This window comes from Pseudophryne corroboree, chromosome 5 (assembly GCF_028390025.1).
Source record: "Pseudophryne corroboree isolate aPseCor3 chromosome 5, aPseCor3.hap2, whole genome shotgun sequence".
In the NCBI taxonomy this organism is placed as follows: Eukaryota; Metazoa; Chordata; class Amphibia; order Anura; family Myobatrachidae; genus Pseudophryne; species Pseudophryne corroboree.
In genome coordinates, this window is record NC_086448.1 from 289,282,571 (window position 1) to 289,304,832 (window position 22,262).

The 22,262-nt window shown below is 44.2% G+C and overlaps 1 protein-coding gene across 4 annotated transcripts in view; it reads left to right on the forward strand.

Moving 5' to 3' along the window:
- Positions 1–22,262, forward strand: part of ULK4 (unc-51 like kinase 4) — a 1,561,547-nt gene that overhangs the window by 740,075 nt on the left and 799,210 nt on the right. For all 4 annotated transcript variants that reach the window (XM_063922404.1, XM_063922401.1, XM_063922403.1 and 1 more), the window contains 2 exons: positions 9,524–9,575; positions 9,684–9,778. In XM_063922404.1, the coding sequence (XP_063778474.1) occupies positions 9,524–9,575; positions 9,684–9,778 (147 nt within the window). The remainder of the gene's footprint in view (positions 1–9,523; positions 9,576–9,683; positions 9,779–22,262) is intronic.

Genomic DNA, 22,262 nt, shown 5'->3' on the forward strand with positions numbered 1-22,262 from the left:
AGGGAAAGCAAAGGGTCAGGCGTACCCGAAACAGGCTCACACTTCCAAACCCAACAAGCCCAAACCCAAATGTGCCTGGGCTGCCCGTCAGCCTGCTTCCAAGACTGACAAGCCTGCCGCATGACGGGGTAGGCCTCCCTCTGGGGGATCCCAGGGTGGGGGGCCGACTTCTAGGGTATACTCAGGAATGGTTGAAGACCACTTCTGATGCCTGGGTACGGCAAGTCGTTACTCGAGGTTGCGCCGTAGTCTTCAAAAATCGTCCCCCTCATCGATTTTGCCTGACAGACGTCCCTTCGGATCAGGTAAAGGCAAAAACTCTTCATTTGGTGGTACAGTCCCTCCTGGACACAGGAGTGGTAGTACAGGTACCTCTGGCTAAGAGAGGCAAGAGGTACTATTCACCGCTGTTCCTAGTCCCGAAACCGAATGGGTCCTCCCGGCACATTCTCAACCTCAAGTCCGTGAACAAATTTGTGAGGGTCTCCAAGTTTCGTATGGAAACTCTTCGCTCTGTTGTTCTGGCCTTGGAACCTGGGGATTATATCGTCTCCCTGGACATACAGGATGCTTACCTGCATATTCCCATTGCAGTGTCGCATCAGCAGTACCTGAGGTTTGCGGTTGGCAACCTCCATTACCAATTTCGGGCGTTACATTTTGGTTAGACCACGGTTCCATGAGTCTTCACCAAGGTCATGGCGGTAATGACGGCTGTACTCCACCGTCAAGGGGTCAGGATCTTACCATACTTGGACGACTTGTTGATCCTGGCAAATTCCCCTGAAATTCTCCTACGCCATCTGGATCTGACTATCCAGTTTCTGCGAGCCCACGGGTGGCTCATCAATTGGAAGAAATCTTCCATGGTGCCTGCTCAGAGCATGGTACACCTGGGGGCGTAGTTGGACACTCACAACCAGCGGTTGTTCTTGTCTCAGGAGAAAGTCCTGAAGCTTCAGGACAGGATTTGATGCTTCCTATCTCGTCCGCAAGTGTCGATATATTCGGCAATGCATGTGTTAGGTCTCATGGTGTCGGCTTTCGACATGGTGGAGTACGCTCAATTTCATTCCTGCCCTCTGCAAACGCTGATTCTTGCCAAGTGGGATGGCCTGCCTCACCGGATCAGGTCTCAAATGATCTCCTTGTCTCCAGAAGACCGTATGTCACTCAGCTGGTGGCTTCAGGACCAACAATTGAGCAGAGGTCGTCCCTTCTGGATCTCCAACTGGGTCCTTCTGACGACGGATGCCAGTCTGAGAGGTTGGGGTGCGGTGTTGTAGCAACACCCCATTCAGGGTCGGTGGACCAAGGAGGAGTCTCTCCTCTCGATAAACATTCTGGAGTTGCGGGCGGTGTTCAACTCATTGAACATGTCCCAGCATTTAATACAGAACAGACCTGTTCAAGTACAGTCGGACATTCATCAAGGTGGCACTCAAAGCCACATGGCAATGAGGGAAGTATCACGGATTCTTTAGTGGACGGAAAGCCATCTGCCAGCCATATTGGCAGTGTTCATTCTGGGGGTCCTAAAATGGGAAGCAGACTTTCTCAGTCGTCAGGACGTACATGCCGGAGAGTGGAGCCTCCATCCAGAAGTGTTTCAACTCCTTGTGCACAGGTGGGGCCTTCCAGATATGGACCTGATGGCTTCTCGACACAATCACAAGGTTCCGGTCTTCGGAGCAAGGACAAGGGATCCTCAAGCAGCATTTGTGGATGCACTGGCAATTCCATTGAAATTTAAGCTGCCATATGTGTTCCCTCCGGTGTCGCTCCTGCCCAGAGTAATAAGGAAGTTCAAGCAAGAGGGAGGACTCCTACTTCTGATCGCTCCCGCGTGGCCCAGACTGCATTGGTTCTCAGACCATCAGGGTCTCTCGATAGAGCGTCCCCTTTTACTTCCACAGCACCCAGATCTCCTCATTCAGGGCCCCTGTGTATATCAGGATTTAGCCAGGTTGGCTTTGATGGCGTGGCTCTTGAAGCTTCCATCTTGAGGGCCAAAGGATTTTCTGAGGTGGTCATTCAAACCATTTTGAAAGCCCGGAAACCGGCTTCTGCTTCGATTTACCATAGGGTCTGAAATTCTTACTTTGCTTGGTGCACATCTAACAATCATGACGCTTACAAGTTTAGTACGGCCAAACTTTTGGCCTTTCTGCAACAGAGCCTGGACTTGGGCCTTCGTCTGGCCTCCATCAAGGTTCATATTTCTGCCTTGTCTGTTTGGTTCTAGAGAAAAATTGCGACGTTACCTGATGTACATACATTCACTCAGGGTTTTTTGCGGATTCAACCTCCCTACGTCCCGCCTGTGGCCCCTTGGGACTTATCTGTGGTTTTGGAGGCTTTGCTAGGGTCTCCGTTTGAGCCGCTTGAATCTGCAGACCTTAAGTGGCTTTCTCTTAAGGTATTGTTTCTGCTGGCTATTGCCTCTGCTAGACAGGTGTCGGATTTGGGTGCCTTGTCCTGTAGGTCACCATGTCTGATTTTTCACCGTGATTGGGCGGTTCTTAGAACACGTCCCGGGTATTTACCTAAGGTGGTGTCTTCTTTCCACCGTAATCAGGAGATTGTGGTTCCGGCCTTTGCCTCTCCTGAATTGTCTTCCAAAGAGTGATCTTTGGATGTGGTATGGGCTCTCTGTATCTACGTGAAGAGAACTGCCTCCATCAGGAAGTCAGATTCTCTTTGTTTTGTTTGGTTTTCACAAACATGGCTGGCCTGCTCACAACACCCTGGCCAGAGTCATTAGAATGGTGATTGCACATACTTATGTACAGGCTGGCCTTCCAGCTCCTGCTACCATAAAGGCCCATTCTACTCGGTCGGTTGGACCTTCTTGGGCGTTCATAAGGTTCTATGCCTTCGATACTTCCGCCTCCCAGGATGCTTCCTTTGGACGCCGGGTTCTTGTGCCCGCTACAGTGCGTCCCCTCCATAAGGTACGTCTTTAGGATATCCCCAATGTCATTACCTGTGGAACCCAGTGTACCCTGCAGCAGAAAACGAGATTTATGGTAAGAACTTACCGTTGTTAAATCTCTTTCTGCGAGGTACACTGGGCTCCACAGGGCACCCACCCTGACGCACTTAGCTTCTTTGAGTTGGTATGGCATTAGCTGCTGACACTTTCTCCTGTCGTGAGGGTGTGATGTATGTGGCTACTAACAGTTGTCGTCTCTTTTGCCTGCTACTGCATTGGACTGGTTAACAAAAACTGAGCTCCTGTGCAGGCGGGCTTATAGAGGCGGCACTATGCATTCTGGGAACAGTCAAAGCTTTTAGCCTGTTGGTGCCTCGGATCAAGATTCTACTCTACATCCCAATCTCATTCCCTGTGGAGCCCAGTGTACCTCGCAGAAAGAGATTTAACAACGGTAAGTTCTTATCATAAATCTCGTTTTTATTGTTGTTTGTAATAATTTCTGCATTGTATATGTGACTGTGTGTGTCAAAAGCTGCGGTGTGGTTCATATTCCATGTATCTCACACATATCTGTACCCTGATGGGGGCTAAGGGCATCAGGGTCTTATATATTGAGTGTTTCACAGGATATACTGTTTGGTATTTTTCTATGTGTATTTCAGTCACCATATACCTCTTTAATCCTCTGTTTGTGATCTGCATTTGCAATCACACTTCACAGGAGGGTTTTGTCAGGTACTGTGTCTGGCTATATTGTACTGTGACGCCCTAGAGCTACATTATCCAATAATGTCTGCGTCACAGTGCGGGAGATCCGTGGCTGATCCTGCATCATGCAGTACTGACGCCGCAGATTTATCTGAGGAAAATATTCCATCTGAGGGTCCAGGTATTGGGGATTCTGTACCCCTCGGTCAGCCTGCTGCACCGGTGACACACCAAGGCCCACCTTGGGCTGCTTTTTCTTATTTACTGTCTACGCTAGTAACGAGACTTGCGCCCCCTGTGGGACCTCCTGTGCCTGTACAATCACATATTGTCCCTGTTGTAAATCCACCATGGGTGTATTCTCTGTCGACTCGGTTACAGCAGTTAAATTAGTCCTTGGTTAAACACAAGCCTGACCCTCGCCTCACTAGGACCAAAGGGTCATCAAAGCGGGCCATTTCTTCCTCACAATCCACGCATTTTTTGGATACTTCATCCGATGAAGATGGCGTATATACTGACCCATCAGACCCTGATGCAGATGCTTCTGATAGGGAATCTACAACACAGGTGGATGTTCCTGACCTCTTGGAGGCTATCAAACTGATTCTTCAGATCGATGATGAAACTGAACCTCCAGATACGTCTAAGAAACCTGATAAGTTCAAACGTCAGAAGGTTACTAAATTAGTTTTGCCTCATTCTGACCATTTAGTTGACATATGTCAGGAATCCTGGGAGTCTCCAGGAAAGAAATTCTCGTTATCCTCTCGCTGCAGAGTTACGTAAAAATTGGGAAACACCACCTCCGGTGGACTCACATGTTGCACGTTTGGTGGTGTCTTCTACTCTGCCTGTCACTACCGTCACCTCTCTCAAGGAACCGACGGATAAGCGTGTGGAGTGTTACTTGTAGTCTATTTACACTCTAGCGGGTGCTGTGCATAGACCTACCACAGCGGCTTCTTGGGCTGTAAAAGCTATTGAAGAAGTTATTCAAGCTTTTAAAGAAGTTGAAGCGGAGCAACCTTCTAATTTTTCTGATAATGCCAGACAGTGTCTTTCATATATTACCACAGCCTCTCATTACATACAGGAGGCGGCCTCTGATGCCGGTGTGCTGGCAGCCAAAGCGTCTACTACGTCCATTCTGGCTCACCGGTTTCTGTGGTTGCGGTCCTGGTCTATTGATCTGGACTCTAAAAAGACCTTGGAGGTGATCCCTTTTAAGGGAAACATCCTTTTTGGGGAAGATCTGTACAAGATTGTTGCTGACTTACCGTCTGCTAAAACTACATGTCTGCCTAGTACTAATCCTTCGACTCTGAAGGTAGTAAAGCAAAGGGTTAGGCGTACCCGAAAACAGGCTTGCACTTCCAAAACCTCTAAGCCCAAACCGAAACGTTCCTGGTCTGCCCGTCAGCTTGCTTCCAAACCAGACAATCCTGCTGCATGACGGGGCGGGCCTACCACTGGGGGATCCCAAGGTGGGAAGCCGACTGTGCGATTTGTCCAGGTATGGTTACAGATCACTTCAGATGCCTGGGTGAGGGAAGTCGTCACTCACGGATACGACATCTCTTTCAAGAAACGTCCCCCTCGCCAGTTTTGCTCGACAAATATCCCTTCAGATCCGTTAAAAGCAAAAACTCTACATTTAGTGGTACAATCCCTCCTGGAAACAAGAGTGATAGTGCCGTTGCCTCTGGCTCAGAGAGGCAGGGGGTACTATTCAACGCTTTTCCTAGTTCCGAAACCGAATTGAACCTCACGGCCCATTCTCAACCTCAAGTCTTTGAACAAATTTGTGAAGGTTTCCAAAATTCGTATGGAAACTCTTCGCTCTATTTTTCTGGCCTTGGAGCCAAAGGACTATATGGTATCCCTGGACATTCAGGATGCTTATCCATATACCTATTGCCATGTCGCATCAGCAATATCTGTGGTTTGCTATTGGCAACCTACATTATCAATTCCAGGCCTTGCTTTTTGGACTGACCACAGCTCCTTGAATCTTCACCAAGGTCATGGCGGTCATGACGGCTCTTCTCCTCTGTCAGGTTATCAGGATCCTGCCGTATCTGGACGACTTGTTGATCCTGGCGAACTCCCCAGAAGTTCTCCTCCGTCATCTGGAACGGACTGTCCAATTCCTGTAAGCCCACGGGTGGCTCATCAACTGGAAGAAATCCTTGCTGGTTTCTGCTTAGAGCATGGTACACCTGGGGGCGTTATTGGACACACACACCCAATGGTTGTTATTGTCTCTGGAGAAATTCCTGACACTTCAGGACAGGATACGATGCTTACTCTCTTGCCCTCATGTGTCGATACACTCGGCGATGCAAGTACTAGGCCTCATGGTGTCGGCTTTCGACATGGTAGAGTACGCTCAATTTCATTCTTGCCCTCTGCAGAGGTTAATCCTTTCCAAGTGGGACGGCCTGCCTCACCGGATCAGGTCTCACATGATTTCCTTGACTTCGGGAGTTCGTCTGTCTCTGAGCTGGTGGCTTCAGGACCAACGATTGAGCAGGGGTCATCCCTTCTGGATCTCCAACTGGGTCCTCCTAATGATGGATGCCAGTCTGCGGGATTGGGGCACGGTGTTGGAGCAACACTCTCTTCAGAGTCGGTGGACCAGGAAGGAATCTCTTCTTCCGATAAACATTCTGGAGTTGTGGGTAGTGTTCAATGCTCTGAAACTGGCCCTGCGTCTGGTACAGAACAGGCCTGTTCAAGTACTTTCAGACAACGCCACTACGGTGGCGTATACAAATCATCAAGGCGACACTCAAAGCTGCATGGCAATGATAGAAGTGTCAAAGATTCTTCTATGGGCGGGATGCCATCTGCCAGCCATATCGGCAGTGGTCATTTCGGGGGTCCTCAACTGGGAAGCGGACTTCCTCAGTCGTCAAGACGTACACGCCGGAGAGTGGAGCCTTCATCCAGAAGTCTTTCAACTCCTAGTGGACAAGTGGGGCCTACCCGAGGTAGACCTGATGGCATCTCGACACAATCACAAGGTACCGGTCTTCAGAGCAAGAACAAGGCATCCTCAAGCAGCAATCGTGGACACACTGGCAATTCCATGGATCTTTCGGCTGCCATACGTGTTCCCTCCCATGTCACTCCTGCCCAGGGTAATAAGGAAGTTCAAGCAAGGAGGAGGATTACTACTTCTAATCGCTCCAGCGTGGCCCAGACAGCATTGGTTCTCAGACCTGCAGAGTCTCTCGATAGAGCGTCCTCTTCTACTTCCGCAATGCCCAGACCTCTTCATTCAGGGCCCTTGAGTCTACCAGGATCTGGCCCGGCTGGCTTTGACGGCATGGCTCTTGAAGCTAAAGTTCTGAGGGACAAAGGATTTTCTGAGGCGGTCATTCAAACTATGTTGAAAGCCCGTAAACCGGCTTCGGCTCGGATTTATTGTGGGGTCTGGAATTCTTACTTCACCTGGTGTACGGCTAAGAATTATGATGCATACAAGTTCAGTACTGCCAAACTTTTCTGCAACAGGACCTTGACTTAGGCCTTCGTCTGGCCTCCCTCAATGTTCAAATTTTAGCCTTGTCGGTATGGTTTTTAGAGAAAAATTGCGGCTTGACCTTACGTTCATACTTTCACTCAGGGTGTTTTACGGATTCAACCTCCCTATGTTCCTCCTGTGGCTCCTTGGGATTTGTCGGTTGTTCTGGATGCCCTACAAGAGTCTCCGTTTGAACCTCTTGAGTCTGTGAACCTTAAATGGCTTACACTTGGGTGCCTTATCCTGTCAGTCACCGTTTCTGATTTTTCACCGTGACCATGCGGTTCTTAGAACTCACCCTGGTTATCTGCCTAAGGTGGAGTCGTCTTTCCACCTTAACCAAGAGATTGTGGTCCGGGCCTTTATCTCTCCTGGTTTGTCCTCCAAAGAACGGCCTTTGGATGTGGTACGGGCTCTCCGTATATATGTAAAGAGAACCGTCTCTCTTAGGAGATCTGATTCTCTCTTTGTCCTTTTTGGTTTTCACAAACATGGCTGGCCTGCAAATAAGCAGACCTTGGCCAGATGGATTAGAATGGTGATTGCACAAGCTTATGTACAGGCTGGACTTCCAGCTCCTGCTACTATCAAGGCCCATTCTACTCGGTCGGTTGGACCTTCTTGGGCGTCCCGTCGTGGCACATCCCTAGAGCAATTGTGGTCCTCAGTGAACACGTTCATAAGGTTCTATGCCTTTGATTCTTCCACCTCCCAGAATGCTTCCTTTGGACGCCGGGTTCTTCTGCCCACTACAGTGCATCCCCTCCCATGAGGAACTGCTTTAAGACATCCCCGATGTTATTCCCTGTGGAATACCAGTGTACCCCGCTGCAGAAAAGGAGATTTATGGTAAGACTTACCATGGTTAAATCTCTTTCTGCGAGGTACACTGGTTTCCATAGGGCGCCCACCCTGACGCACTTAGCTACTTTGGGTTTGTATGGCATTAACCGCTGGTATCTTCTCCTGTTGTGAGAATGTGGTTATATGTGGCTACTAACTACTGTTGTCTCTTTTACCTGCTACTGCGTTGGACTGGTTAACAAAACTGAGCTCCAGTGCCTGGAGGCGGGGATATAGAGGAGGCGTTGCAGTGCATCTTGGGAACATTCAAAGCTTTAGCCTGTTGGTGCCTCGGATCAAGATCCAACTGTACACCCCAATGTTATTCCCTGTGGAATCCAGTGTACCTCACAGAAAGAGATTTAACAGATTCACATCTTTTTGCGAATAGTACGTTTTTTAATAGAAAAAGTTGCATGAAAAGATGCTCAGCGATACCAAAACACGCCAGAAAAGCTATTTAAAGGGCAGGATGGCTAGATGTAAGAGGACACATCTTTACTTTAGTCTATTACAGCTAAAATAACATCCTGGTTCCAACTATTGTCTTTACATAACCTGTTGTGTAATAGCCTTGGACTTACCACCACTGTTATTTTTGACAAGGACTTTCAAGTTAGTTTTAGTCTTGGTCACTTACTTAAAATTGTAGTTCGTTTAAGGTCACATTTTAGTTAATGTTTTAGTCATAACTTTTGCAAACAGTTTAATGATACTGTAATGGTTTTGCTTTAAAATTCCCTTGAGAAGTTTGCATTCCTTTAACTACTGTATGTGTTTAGTAATTTAGGTTCAGTAGCCTGAGAGTGTGTTGCATACTGAGTCTGACTTACTGTAGTTCTCCTACCTATCATTTACAAATGAACACCTTTACTTTGTTAGAATCAAGCAAGTGCAAAACACAGTAATATTTCCTTAACAGCAGGTCATATTTATTTTCTGCGGATACTGTATCTAGAATGCACAATTGTTCTTTAAAAATGTAAAACCCTACTACCAGTATTAACCTTGACAAGGATTGTAAATTTAGTTTGTCATAGTTGCTTTTTTTTTTGCTTTCTTTTAGTTAGGATGTGGATCTCCGTTTTCATTTTAGTCGAAATTCAGTCTTGAAATAAACTGTAGTCAATTAATACTTTTAGCCAACATGAACACTGCTTACCATATTGGTAGCAAACTACAGCAAGCTTCATTCAGCATACTATTCAGGAGAGATGTGTGCTGTGTCCCATTGTAAGAGCGCTGCTGTATCATTGCCTCCTATATGATGTCACATGGGGAAGCCTGTGGGCATACAGTATGTCTGTGTGCATATGGAACCTTAGAGTAAATTGATGAACAGTATAAATTGTTTTATCTTTTGCAAACCATGCTTATACTAACATTTTGAGAGAAATACAGTAGGATATCCCCTGGGTATTCATGCATCATTAACTGTTATGAAGAAATATAAAAAAAGTAGAAAATAGTTTCAAATAATGGATATTCTTTATATTTTTCAGCGACTAATTAAATCTGTGGACACTGGTGAGACTAATTTGGAAGGAGCAGTGGGTAAGTGCATTTCAGGGCAATCCGCAACATGAAAGCATTACTAGAACAAAGCTTAATTGAGTCACCAAGAGTCCTACTACACAACAATGGCTTTTTTTTTGTGACCAGGTCAACCTGCATCAGATGAACTAATCAGGACAGCTCTATCAGCGTTTGAAGCTGTAACACAGCATCCTGTCTTGTTGACACTCCACCACTCCCCAGTAAGTCTTGGCAGCACTTGAAACAATATTTTCCTACTAGTTGGAGCAATTCCCATAGGCCTTCCAAGCAATCACTGTCTTTTAGGGTCATGCTTAAAACTATTTAAGCCATAAAGCATTTTCTGTCAACAATCCAGTCCCTTATTATATATGTCATTTGTAATATCATAGTCCTGCAGCATTGCATATCATATGAAGATGATCTAAAATCATTAAAATAACATTTAAAGTGCATTAAAATAACACTGAAAAAAATGTTATCCACATTTTAGTGAATTATATTTATTGAGGGGGGGGGGGAATTACTTGTTTTCACATGTAAGTGGAGCTTTTCAGTTAGCATATTATACATTTTACTGTTGTATACTGCATATAAATATGGGCAAAAAATACACACATTTACAGCATTCTGATATTGTTAGAAGTATTATCTGACATTTGTACATCCAGACAGTAGATTCTTGCACTTTCTTTTGAACTAAACAAGATGTCTAATATTACCTCAGAAAAATCCATCTCTGTTCTATTTTTGGGCATCCTGTGTAAACAGCCACTTCCTGAATAAAGCCATTGCTTGAGAATTTGGGGGCAGATGTATTAAGCCTGGAGAAGTGATAAAGCAGTGGAAGTGGAAGGTTATAACACACCCGCTAATCAGCTCCTAACTGTAATTTTTCAAACCAGTAATAATTTGCTGGTTTATTACCACCTTCTACTTATCACTGTTTTATCACTTCTCCAGGCTTAATACATCTGCCCCATGGTTTGCTGTGCTCCTATTACTTTCTTGAACCTGTTCCTGTTATTGCCTTATTAAGTAAACCTGGCAGTACTGTGCTTTGCCTGTCTTACTACTAAATACTGTACCTGCTTTGTGTGCCAGCCAAGCTTAATCCTGACTACCTTCTTTTTGTTAATACATCCAGGTTATTCTCAACTACCATCTTTGTGTTAACCAGGCATATATTTGACTACAGTGACACCTTTTGTGTGGCAACCCAGTTTATGTCTGATCATCCACTTTGTTTGCAAACAAAACTTACATCTGATTATCCAATGCTCTATACAGCTAGATTACAGTTGAATACACTGATTTATTGTAACCCCAGAAATTTGACACACTGACTGATCTACTTTCTTTTATTGCAGGTATATCAAATGTATGTACTTTACTCAGGGTCTGCCAATTATCCATAACTAAAATTAACAACCTTGTTCCATTGGTAGTAGCACCAATTCTGTATTTTTGTAATTTTCTTTTTCCTTTTAATTTAGTTCTGGCACTTAGCAAGAGATCCCATACATTTAACAAATAGTGTTCTGTCAGCTACTGAACCTCTGCATGCGTAGAGGTGCTAAGGGAGAAGAGCCGTCACTGACTAATGTCTAGTATAAGTCAAATATATATGAACCCAAAAAATATGTATACAGTTCTAAGGTCTGGAATCTTAAAACAATAAACTAGGTACCCCAATAGAAATGAATGTCTGGAGATCAGCATGCTCAAAGGCATTAACACTACAGAAAAAATAAATCAGGGGAGGATCTCCCCCAAACTGGCTTCCAATAATTATTTATTATTTAATACCAGTTATTTATATAGTTCACACATAATTCCGCAGCACTTTGCAGATAATATTTGGCCATTCACATCAGTCCCTGCCCCAGTGGAGCTTACAATCTATATTCTCTAACACATCTACAAGCACATACAGTACACATTCATGCTAGGGTTTGTTTTGTTTGGAGCCAATTAAGCTACCAGTATATTTTTGAATTGTGGGAGGAAACCAGAGCACACGGAGGAAATCCATGCAGTACAGGGAGAATATACAAACTCCACACAGTTAGGGCCATGGCGGAAAACAAACTCATGACCTCAGTGCTATGAGGCGGTAATGCTAACCATTACACCATCCATGCTACCCATTAATTAATGGGCACTTATTTTAGAACGAGGGAGTCTCTACTATTATAATTAATAATTATTTAATCAGCTGTGATCACCAGGCACTGTCATCTGGCATTAAAGTAGTCCCACATTAGGTCGACAGGTACAATAGTCGAAACACATGGTCAACATAAGTTTGTTTTTTTATCTTTTTTTCAACTTTTGCATACTTGACCATCTACATGGACTACAACAGTACCAGAGTGAGGCACCTTGCCCAAACCACATTTCCACTAATTTGGCTTTTACATGATTTAACCTACAAAATGACACACAAAAATAAAATGTGTGTTGACCATTTTTGTCTACCATTTCCATGTTGACCTTTTCACCGTGTCAACCTTTTCAGGTGTCTACCTTTTTCATGTCAACAAATTGACCCTGTTGACCTTTTGACCATGTGGGGCTGACCTTGTGACTGTTGACGTAATACTGGTCGACCTAATGATCTACCCCCCACCCTCATGATGATATTTGAAACCATAGAGGCACCAATATTTGAAAGAAGGGGGGTACCCGCTTTTAAATTGTGTGTCCCCTGTCAGCTATTGGCAGATGATTCCCATGTAGTTTTTCCTTAAGCTGCTGAAATTACACAATTTGTGTATGTCGCCCATGATTTTACCTGTAAATATGTGGGTGCCCACGTTTGAGAGAGAGGAGTCCCATTTTCAAATTATGTGTCCTCTTAGCAGCTAATATCTGGTGATCATCTGGTGTTCATGGGGAAAGTTTTCTATTGATGGGTCGGTGGTCACATTAGGCTTTATTTTGTACATACTGGCCCATACACACTTCGGGTTAAATTGGTTCGAAAGGCAGGAGTCTGATGATCACCAGACAATGACTTAGATACATGCACACACATGTGGGAGGGGGTGGGGCGGATCTGAATTCATGTGTTCCCCATATAGTGACAAGTAAAAAAAAAAAAGCAAGAACCATAACTTATTTATCTGTGGTGTTTATATAAAATATTTACTTTTGTTTCACTTTTTTGAAATTGAAATAACATCCCCACTTCTTGCCATTATGCTTATAGTTGGTTTGAAGTGTTTGAGTAAAAACACTAATGGCATTTTCCATAGGAACCAATAAGCTTCTAGCTGCTATTTATCTAGCACAATCTATAAAATTACAGTTAGAAGCTGATTAGTTGCTACAGGGAGCTTCTCATTTTATCTCTCTCCAAGGTTTGATACATCTCCTCTAAAGTTTTCTGATAAAATCAAGGTATAAACAAATCAGTGGTATTGATGTTGAAATGTGACCAGCACAAATGGCAGAAAGTTGCCTCGGCACAGGGGTGAGAGAACCTTCAGCAGTGAAGGGGTTAAAGGAATTGTGCAAAAGGAAATATACAGTGCATCTGGAAAGTATTCATAGCACTTCACTTTTTCCACATTTTGTTAAGTTGCAGCCTTATTCCAAAATGGAATAAATTCATTTTTTTCCCTCAAAATTCTACACACAATACCCCATAATGACAATGTAAAAAAGTTTTTTTTTAGATTTTTGTAAATTTATTAAAAATAAAAAAAAAACTTAGAAATACTCTACTCTAACTGCCTTTCCGCTGACAATGCTGCCTGCTCCTACTGTCTGCTACAGTTTTATCTATGTGCCCAGCCTCTAGTATGCAGTGTTTGGACATCCAATGTAGTGTCCTGTCCATACTCACCTGGACAATTCCTTTTGGTGATCAGCCTCTAATACTTCGAGTGGAAGAGTCGGGCGCAATCCAATAATGTTGAGGTTGTTGCTAAACAGAGTGGTACTAGTGGTCTTATTACCACTCTATTGGTATTGGCCCACATTCCGAGTTGATCGCTCGCTAGCTGCTTTTAGCAGCAGTGCACACGCTAGGCCGCCGCCCTCTGGGAGTGTATCTTAGCTTAGCAGAAGTGCGAACGAAAGATTAGCAGAATTGCACGTGAAAAATGTCATGCCATTTCTGAGTAGCTCCAGACCTACTCCTATCTTGCGATGAATGCAGTCTGTTTAGTTCCTGGTTTGACGTCACAAACACGCCCTGCGTTCGGCCATCCATTCCCCCGTTTCTCCAGCCACTCCTGAGTTTTTGCCTGGCACGCCTGCGTTTTTTCCTGGCACGCCTGCGTTTTTTAGCACACTCCCTGAAAACGCAGAGTTGCCGCCCAAAAACACCCACTTCCTGTCAATCATACTACGATCACTCGAGCGACTGAAAAACGTTGCTTGAGCTTGGGTAAAACTACAAAGTTTTGTGTGAAGGTACTTAGCGCATGCGCGCTGCGTACCATGCGCAGAATTGCCGTTTTTTCACTTGATCGATGTGCTGCGAAAATCGGCAGCGAGCGATCAACTCGGAATGACCACCATTGTTCTGATATTTTCTAACATATAACTGCAAATAATTTAAATCAAATTTAAACTTAAGAAGCAAACCACTAATCAATGTACAGCAAAGTGCCACCCTTTGCATAACCTTGCCACAAGGAACACCTTTTCAGAAAGTTATTTTTGCTATCCTATTTTCATGTGTTGGTAAAAGTATTTCCTTTAAACTATGCACTTCTGAAACCAAATGCATTTTTTACACCAATACCAGAAATACATAAATAAACTATACTATATTGTGCTATCATGGCATAGCATATATTGCCATAATTTATTGGTGTCGATAGACATCTAGGGGGTCATTCAGACCCAATCGCTGCTGTGTGTTTTTGCACAGCAGCGATCGGGTCAGAACTGCGCATGCGCCGACACTGCAGTGCGCAGGCGCGAGGCCCCACCAGCGACGGGGAACGCCGAGCAGCGACGGGAAGGTCGACGAAAGCGATTGCACCAGTGATCGCAAGAAGATTGACAGGAGGAGGGCGTTTGTGGGAGTCAACTGACCGTTTCCAGGGAGTGTCCAGGAAAACGTCAGCTCCGGACCGGATCGTCACAGTGGATGAGTAAGTCCTGAGCTGTGCAGAGATTGCACAAACTTTTGTTTGTGCAGCTCTCTGCAAAAGTGATCGCACCCCTGCACATCTACTACCCCCTCCCCCTGTAGGTGGCGACTACCTGATCACAGGGATGCAAAAAATGCATCCTAGCGATCAAGTCTGAATTAGGTCCCATGGACATGAAAAAAACACAGAGCAATCAGCTGCAGCCACATTGTCCCATTAATATTGTCAATAGTCTTTGACATACAGTATGCTGTATATTGCAGTGGGCAGCAGGGTTCCATTAGGACAAAAAAACTAGTGGATAACCAATTTAGTATCTGAGGGTTATGTGTCTCAAAAGCCGTTTCAATAAAACCAGTGTTCTGATTTGCTGCTTGTTTTATTCTCTCTGGCTCATGCACTTACTTGACCTGCTTTCTGTAATTTAAGATGTTGTCAGGTGAGATTCCATACTCAAATCAGTTACTGCAGTAGTCAACCTTAGTTGCTAGCAAGTGGATAATTAATAATCACACTTGTCTGAGGGGATAGCTACCTTGAATAAAGAGTAGCTAAATTATTAATACATTTTCCCTTCTGAATACTTTGAACTCTTGAACAGCCATTCGGAATTCAGTTTGGTACTATGAACCCCTGTTCACTTTAATATTATTGATGCTCAGGAGTTTACTGTTAATGACAGGTAAAAATAGTGGAAGGTAAAAAGCAGCAGACCATGTTGTTATCAGTAGTCAAGTGTAAGTCTCCAGTGCCTTCTAGTTTTCCAAAGACTTGCCCATTCATTGAATTTAGAAACTTTAAATGAGTAGTCCATATTTTTATTTTTAACCTACAGTACCCTTATTTCAAACTGTTTCACTGTGAAAAAATGCGTGTAGGCACACCTACCCCCATGTGACCTGAAATCTACAACCTCCAGAAGCTGGCTAGTCCTCAGTAGCTGGTCAGTCTTCTTCAATGAAAACTCCAGAAGCTGTCGAGACTCATTATTATTATTATTATTATTATTATAGTGTTATTATAGCTGCTTCAGACAGGAGGCCCCACATGTCGTTTCATGCATTTAGAGATTTACATAGGGGTGCACTTGGGGAGGAGTTCCAGGACCCCAGAATCCCTTCGCCACTTACCTTTGATGGCAATGAATGTACCTCCTACATGACTCTGAATTTGACTTGAAACTTCATTGTTTTTGCCCTGTGCAGAATGAAGAGTAACAGTAAATGCACTATGCGCTGTTGTATCTGACTGTTTACCAGGGGCCAGGTATTTCCCGGTAGGCCCCATTATCTTGTTGATCACTACTGTAGAAGGCCCTTTTCAGTTTGTCAAATTTCTGTCCTGCTAGAGCTTACACCATCAACTTGCTGTTATTGTGAAGTAGAAACCTCTAAGAGTAACAACAGCTCATCTGCAAAACAGAGGGCTACACAGAATGAGAATGCCAAGTACTAAAGTGCATAGAGCATAAAATCATATGTCCTCTCTTATAGCAGCCACTTCCGAGTTTTCAACTGCCTCTGGAGGCACTTTCAGCATTAGAATTGTTCATTGTAAACTTCATGGTTCGAGTTTCCATTGCCGAGCAGCAAAACACAAGCCTCAGATTAGCATGCACAATGCCAAACGTTGGCTGGAGTATTGTAATACACACTTTCACTGTTCTGGAGCAGTGGAAATACATTCTCTGGAATGATGCCATAAAGCTTCACCATCTGTTAGTCTGATGAAGAAATCTGGGATTGTAAGATGCCAGGAGAATGTTTTCTTCCTGAATACATAGCGCCAACTATAAGGTTTGGTGGAAAAATAATGGAACAGTGTAGGGAAGTTTTTCATGGTTTGGCATATGCCCCTTTGTTCCATTAAAGAAAAATGTTAATGCTACTAACAGGGGCTTTTTAAGAGAGGAAGAGGAGGCCCGTGTGCAGCCTCCGTCTGTGCTCCTTCCTCCCTAGCCTGCAGCACAGTAGAGTCTGAGCAATAGTCACGGCGGCCATTTTCTCAGCAATTTCTATACTGTGCATGTGCAAAATGCCATTTTTTCGGTGATTTGTGCTGTGTTGCTGCCGCAGATGGGATCCACCGAAAAAGCAATTATTAAAGAAATGGAAGCAGCATGTGTGGTATGGGTTTCCTTGGACTCCGGGGCCCTTGTGCACCACACAGACTGCACCCATTAAAGAAATGCCAATGGCTACTACTCAGAGTGATGATCTAGATAATTGTATGCTTCCAAATCAGGCTAATTTTAACAAATGCTGGTTTTCCAAGTGGGTTTGAAATTGCAACACAATTTTTTTTGGTTTAGCAAACTGCAAAAATTTAGTAACCACTGGTTTGCAGGATTAAACTGACTTATCGTTGATGTCAACCCCATAAATTACATGCAAAGCACAGAAAATGGAACACTACGCTTCTTTGAGGAAAGAATATAATTGCCAGATGACGTGAAATTGAAATAGGTATTGTTTATTAAAAATAAAGGGAACACTAAAATAACACATCCTAGATCTGAATGAATGAAATATTCTTATTAAATACTTTGTTCTTTACATAGTTGAATGTGCTGACAACAAAATCACACAAAAATTATCAATGGAAATCAAATTTATTAATCCATGGAGGTCTGGATTTGGAGTCACACTCAAAATTAAAGTGGAAAAACACACTACAGGCTGATCCAACTTTGATGTAATGTCCTTAAAACAAGTAAAAATGAGGCTCAGTAGTGTGTGTGGCCTCCACGTGCCTGTATGACCTCTCTACAATGCCTGGGCATGCTCCTGATGAGGTGGCGGATGGTCTCCTGAGGGATCTCCTCCCAGACCTGGACTAAAGCATCCGCCAACTCCTGGACAGTCTGTGGTGCAACGTGGCGTTGGTAGATGGAGCGAGACATGATGTCCCAGATGTGCTCAGTTGGATTCAGGTCTGGGGAATGGATGGGCCAGTCCATAGCATCAATGGCTTTGTCTTGCAGGAACTGCTGACACACTCCAGCCACATGAGGTCTAGCATTGTCTTGCATTAGGAGGAACCCAGGGCCAACCGCACCAGCATATGGTCTCACAAGGGGTCTGAGGATCTCATCTCGGTACCTAATGGTAGTCAGGCTACCTCTGGCGAGCACAAGGAGGGCTGTGCGGGCCCCCAAAGAAATGCCACCCCATACCATTACTGACCCACTGCCAAACCGGTCATGCTGGAGGATGTTGCAGGCAGCAGAACGTTCTCCTTGGGGTCTCCAGACTCTGTCACGTCTGTCACATGTGCTCAGTGAGAACCTGCTTTCATCTGTGAAGAGCACAGGGCGCCAGTGGCGAATTTGCCAATCTTGGTGTTCTCTGGCAAATGCCAAACGTCCTGCACGGTGTTGGGCTGTAAGCACAACCCCCACCTGTGGACGTCGGGCCCTCATACCACCCTCATGGAGTCTGTTTCTGATCGTTTGAGTAAACACATGCACATTTGTGGCTTGCTGGAGGTCATTTTGCAGGGCTCTGGCAGTGCTCCTCCTGTTCCTCCTTGCACAAAGGCGGAGGTAGCGGTCCTGCTGCTGGGTTGTTGCCCTCCTACAGCCTCCTCCTCGTCTCCTGATGTGCTGGCCTGTCTCCTAGTAGCGCCTCCATGCTCTGGACACTACGCTGACAGACACAGCAAACCTTCTTGCCACAGCTCGCATTGATGTGCCATCCTGGATGAGCTGCACTACCTGAGCCACTTGTGTGGGTTGTAGACTCCGTCTCATGCTACCACTAGAGTGAAAGCACCGCCAGTGACCAAAACATCAGCCAGAACGCATTGGAGCTGAGAAGTGGTCTGTGGTCACCACCTGCAGAACAACTCCTTTATTGGGGGTGTCTTGCTAATTGCCTATAATTTCCACCTGTTGTCTATTCCATTTGCACAACAGCATGTGAAATTGATTGTCAATCAGTGTTGCTTCCTAAGTGGACAGTTTGATTTCAAAGAAGTGTGATTGACTTGGAGTTACATATATATATATATATATATCAAGTATCAGCAAGAAAAATATTAAATTTGTGTACACGACATACTACCTAAATAAAAATATGTTTTGTCATGTTGTCAAAATTTGTCATGTTAAGTTTGAACCAAACCTCTCGTAACATATGCCTCTGAGCGTCATGATCCATTGATTGACCAAGATATAGGTTTTCATAGTAGTCATGGAACAGAGCCTGGATATGCTTTGAATCAGTGGTGGGAGTGCAGTTAAGAGGGTATTTAATGGCCGTGATGTGAGTAAAGGATTTTACTGGGGTGGGTTATGGAAACCAAAAGCCTTCAAGTGTTATTATTCCAGTGGTTATATTTATGCCACAAAATTTCAAAGGCATTTTTGCTAAATTCTCCATGTGTTGCCAAGCCTGCTTGTAAGAAGACAGTGTGTTGTTACCCTGCGAAGAAGAGTAAGTCTTAAGTTTGATGTCACCTCCCCCCCAAGGAAACAATAAACTGCTGCAGACTTCTGACACTTTTTAGCCACATAACTTATTATATGGCACCTTATGACTGCCTTCGAAGACTCCCAAAATGATATTGGAGAATATTAATGTTCAATAGTGTCATCCACAAATTCTGACCAGCAGGCATTCAGAAATGACTTAAAGTCATCAGAGGATGCAAGATAAGAAGAGACTCTCCAAAGGTGACCAACAGAGGGAGCATGATGGAAATGAATAGTGAGAGATAAAGTGGTGTCATCAGAAAGAAGAATGTCATGTAAATATGAGATAATTAACAGGTGGGTCAGAAAAAAATAGTTAATTCTAGAAAAGAAGATGTGAACAGTCTAGTGGAAAGTATAGGACTTGTCCATTGGGTTCAGTAGTCTCCAAGGATCAGACCACTTAAGGGACAAAAGGTCAAATTCAGCATGGAATGCATGCTGAAGCCCTTCTGGAGTGTGCACATGCATAGAAGGCGCCCTGCGTATGCGCACACAGTAAGATGTGACGGCATCTCACAAATGCAAACGCCTCTACCTGATTGACAGGCAGAGGAGTTCGCAGGGAGGGAGGGGGTGTCAATGTGAGGTTTTCTGGGCAACATTGCAACATTGGGGGCATGGCAGCTGCGTGACGTCTGCCTCTCAGATAGGCTGCGCAGGCAGAGGATTACTCTTAACATGCAAGCGCTTCACTGCTGAGCGAAGCCTTCACATGCTAGCGGTGGGGCAGGGCCTGGCATGCGGGGCGGACTTGCCCTGTGCTGGGCATCCCCCCACATGCTTGTGTAAAGGGTGGTTGTTGTGTGATTTTTCACACAACTACAATCCATGCTGAATTAGGTCCAAAGTTATAGCTGGGATCGAGGAAAGCATTCTAATAGCCAGGATAGATTTGTCAAAAAGGGGGTCGGAAATTGTGTTAAACCTACACCAACAATAAGCCGGTAATTGTCCCTTTGAGACAGAAGTTGGAGCAAAGCACTATAAAAAAGGGGTGATCATCTGTATAAGGGGCTTACAAATGTACAGTACAAAGTGATAAATAACCACATCCAAAATTATATAGCGGTCTCCTGGATTATTGACTTGGAGGATATCTCTGTGTATGAATTTGAAGAAGCCCTGAAAGAAGAGAGGAGAGACGCTGAGGTAATCACCTCAGGACTAACATTAACCCTAATGTTAGTCATGCGGGCCCTATTCTCCATTTCCTCCTGCTTGTTGGCCATCAGTAACATGTTAGATTTTAGGGATGAATGATCAGTGTCAACTGCAGCTAAAGACTCACAAATGTCATCAATCTATTGCTCCAAAGTGTTAGTCCTGGCACTGAGCTCATTCAGGTCTAAAAGATAGTCTTGAAGGCCGTGAAGCAATTCAGCTTAATAGGTTCACTTGATGTCCAGAACAAAGGAGGTCACCAGTTTGCAGACACTAAGAGACATCGAAGTATCATATTTCATGGAAAAAAATGTCCATGTCCATGGTACATTTTTTCTTGGAAGCCATGTAGAGAAGAATTTTGCAAATAGCAATAGGAGAGCTAAATACTGGCTTGGGGAATAGTTTAGCGGATCATATCAGTAGGATGAGGAGAAAGTAGAAATTGAAAAGGAGGGGAAGTGGAACGTGGGGATGGCAATAATTTGCCAATTATGCTTTGCATTAACTCTCTAGACCAATAAGGGAACAATTTCCTAATACTGTATATACTGTATATTGTTTGTTCAAGACTATCTCATCAAGCTATTGGAAAATGATATTTACATGATTGTGCTATGTAACAAACATATCAGTGATTTACCTACTATTCCTTATAGGAATGCATCATTAATGCTTATAGTTTAAATACTGATTTACTTCAAACAATTTGCCCAGTTTCATTGTGTCAAACTGCGGTTTCGCAGACAGTCTTAACTCACCTGGTACTGCAAACTGCAATATATTTATCACTTACAATACTGTCTGCTAACTGAATTGCAATCCCCATAACTTCTGCTGTAATCTGTGAAGATCTTATTCACCAGTGTGATGTTTGCTCACTGCATTTCTATCAAAGTCACCAACTACAGTCTACTTTTTCATCTTAATGCATGCAGTCTCATACATGCTACAGTACAGATGGTGCCGCTTCCATCGCATACGAGCACTCCTGGTGTGACTGGGCGATCCGTCTGCCTAGTCACCCCAGGAGCGCACAGAGACGCAGCCATGATTAGCGTGGCTCCATCTGTACCTTTGAATTCTACTGACAGCATTGACTGCCTCCATTTATGCTACAGCAGTGTTTTGTATGTCTCCTGCAGAATACCTGTGCTTGTTCCAGTCCAAGCCATATATATGCAGTCTCCTCACTCACACCACAAGTGTACTGAAATGCTACTGATCAACCAAGTTAATCAGCTGCTTCCACAGATACAAATGCAATAGTGTGTTTACATCCAGTATTCACAAACACTCCAGTTTGTACCAGTCCTATCTGTGGTCCTAGTCCTAGGTCATAGTCCTGTGCCCACAACAAATAAATAATCTGACACAGTATAGTCTAGCACTCACACACATGGGGGTTAATTTACTAAGATGGGAGTTCTATTTAGGATGGGATGTTGCCCATAGCAACCAATCAGATTCCAGGCATTATCTTCTAGAAGGAGCTAGATAAATAAGAAGTAGAATCTGATTGGTTGCTATGGACAACATCCCATCTTTAATAGAACTCCCATCTTAGTAAATTTACCCCATGGTGCCTACTGTACTGTAGAATTAATTGAGTGATCTACAGTATGTACCTATTGTTTGCTCTGGGGTGTGTGGGTGAGGGCTTACTTGCAGAGTTTTTAATCTTACCCTTTGGTAGATGCTGGAGGGGAAGTCCACATGGGTTTATACCAAGGTGTACAACAAGGTCCACAATATTGTGATTCATCACAAATTTTGTCTTCAAGTCCGCAGACCGCCTACTTCATAATCTAGTTTATGCTATTCTGGAGATAAGACAAGAATTTGTAAGGGTAGCTCAGTTGTGCTGGTCCATCCACTGTGCAGGCCTCCACTCTGCTTCAGTTCTATAAATGAAATTCTGAACTGGGCTTCACTGCATATGCGTGTCCTGGA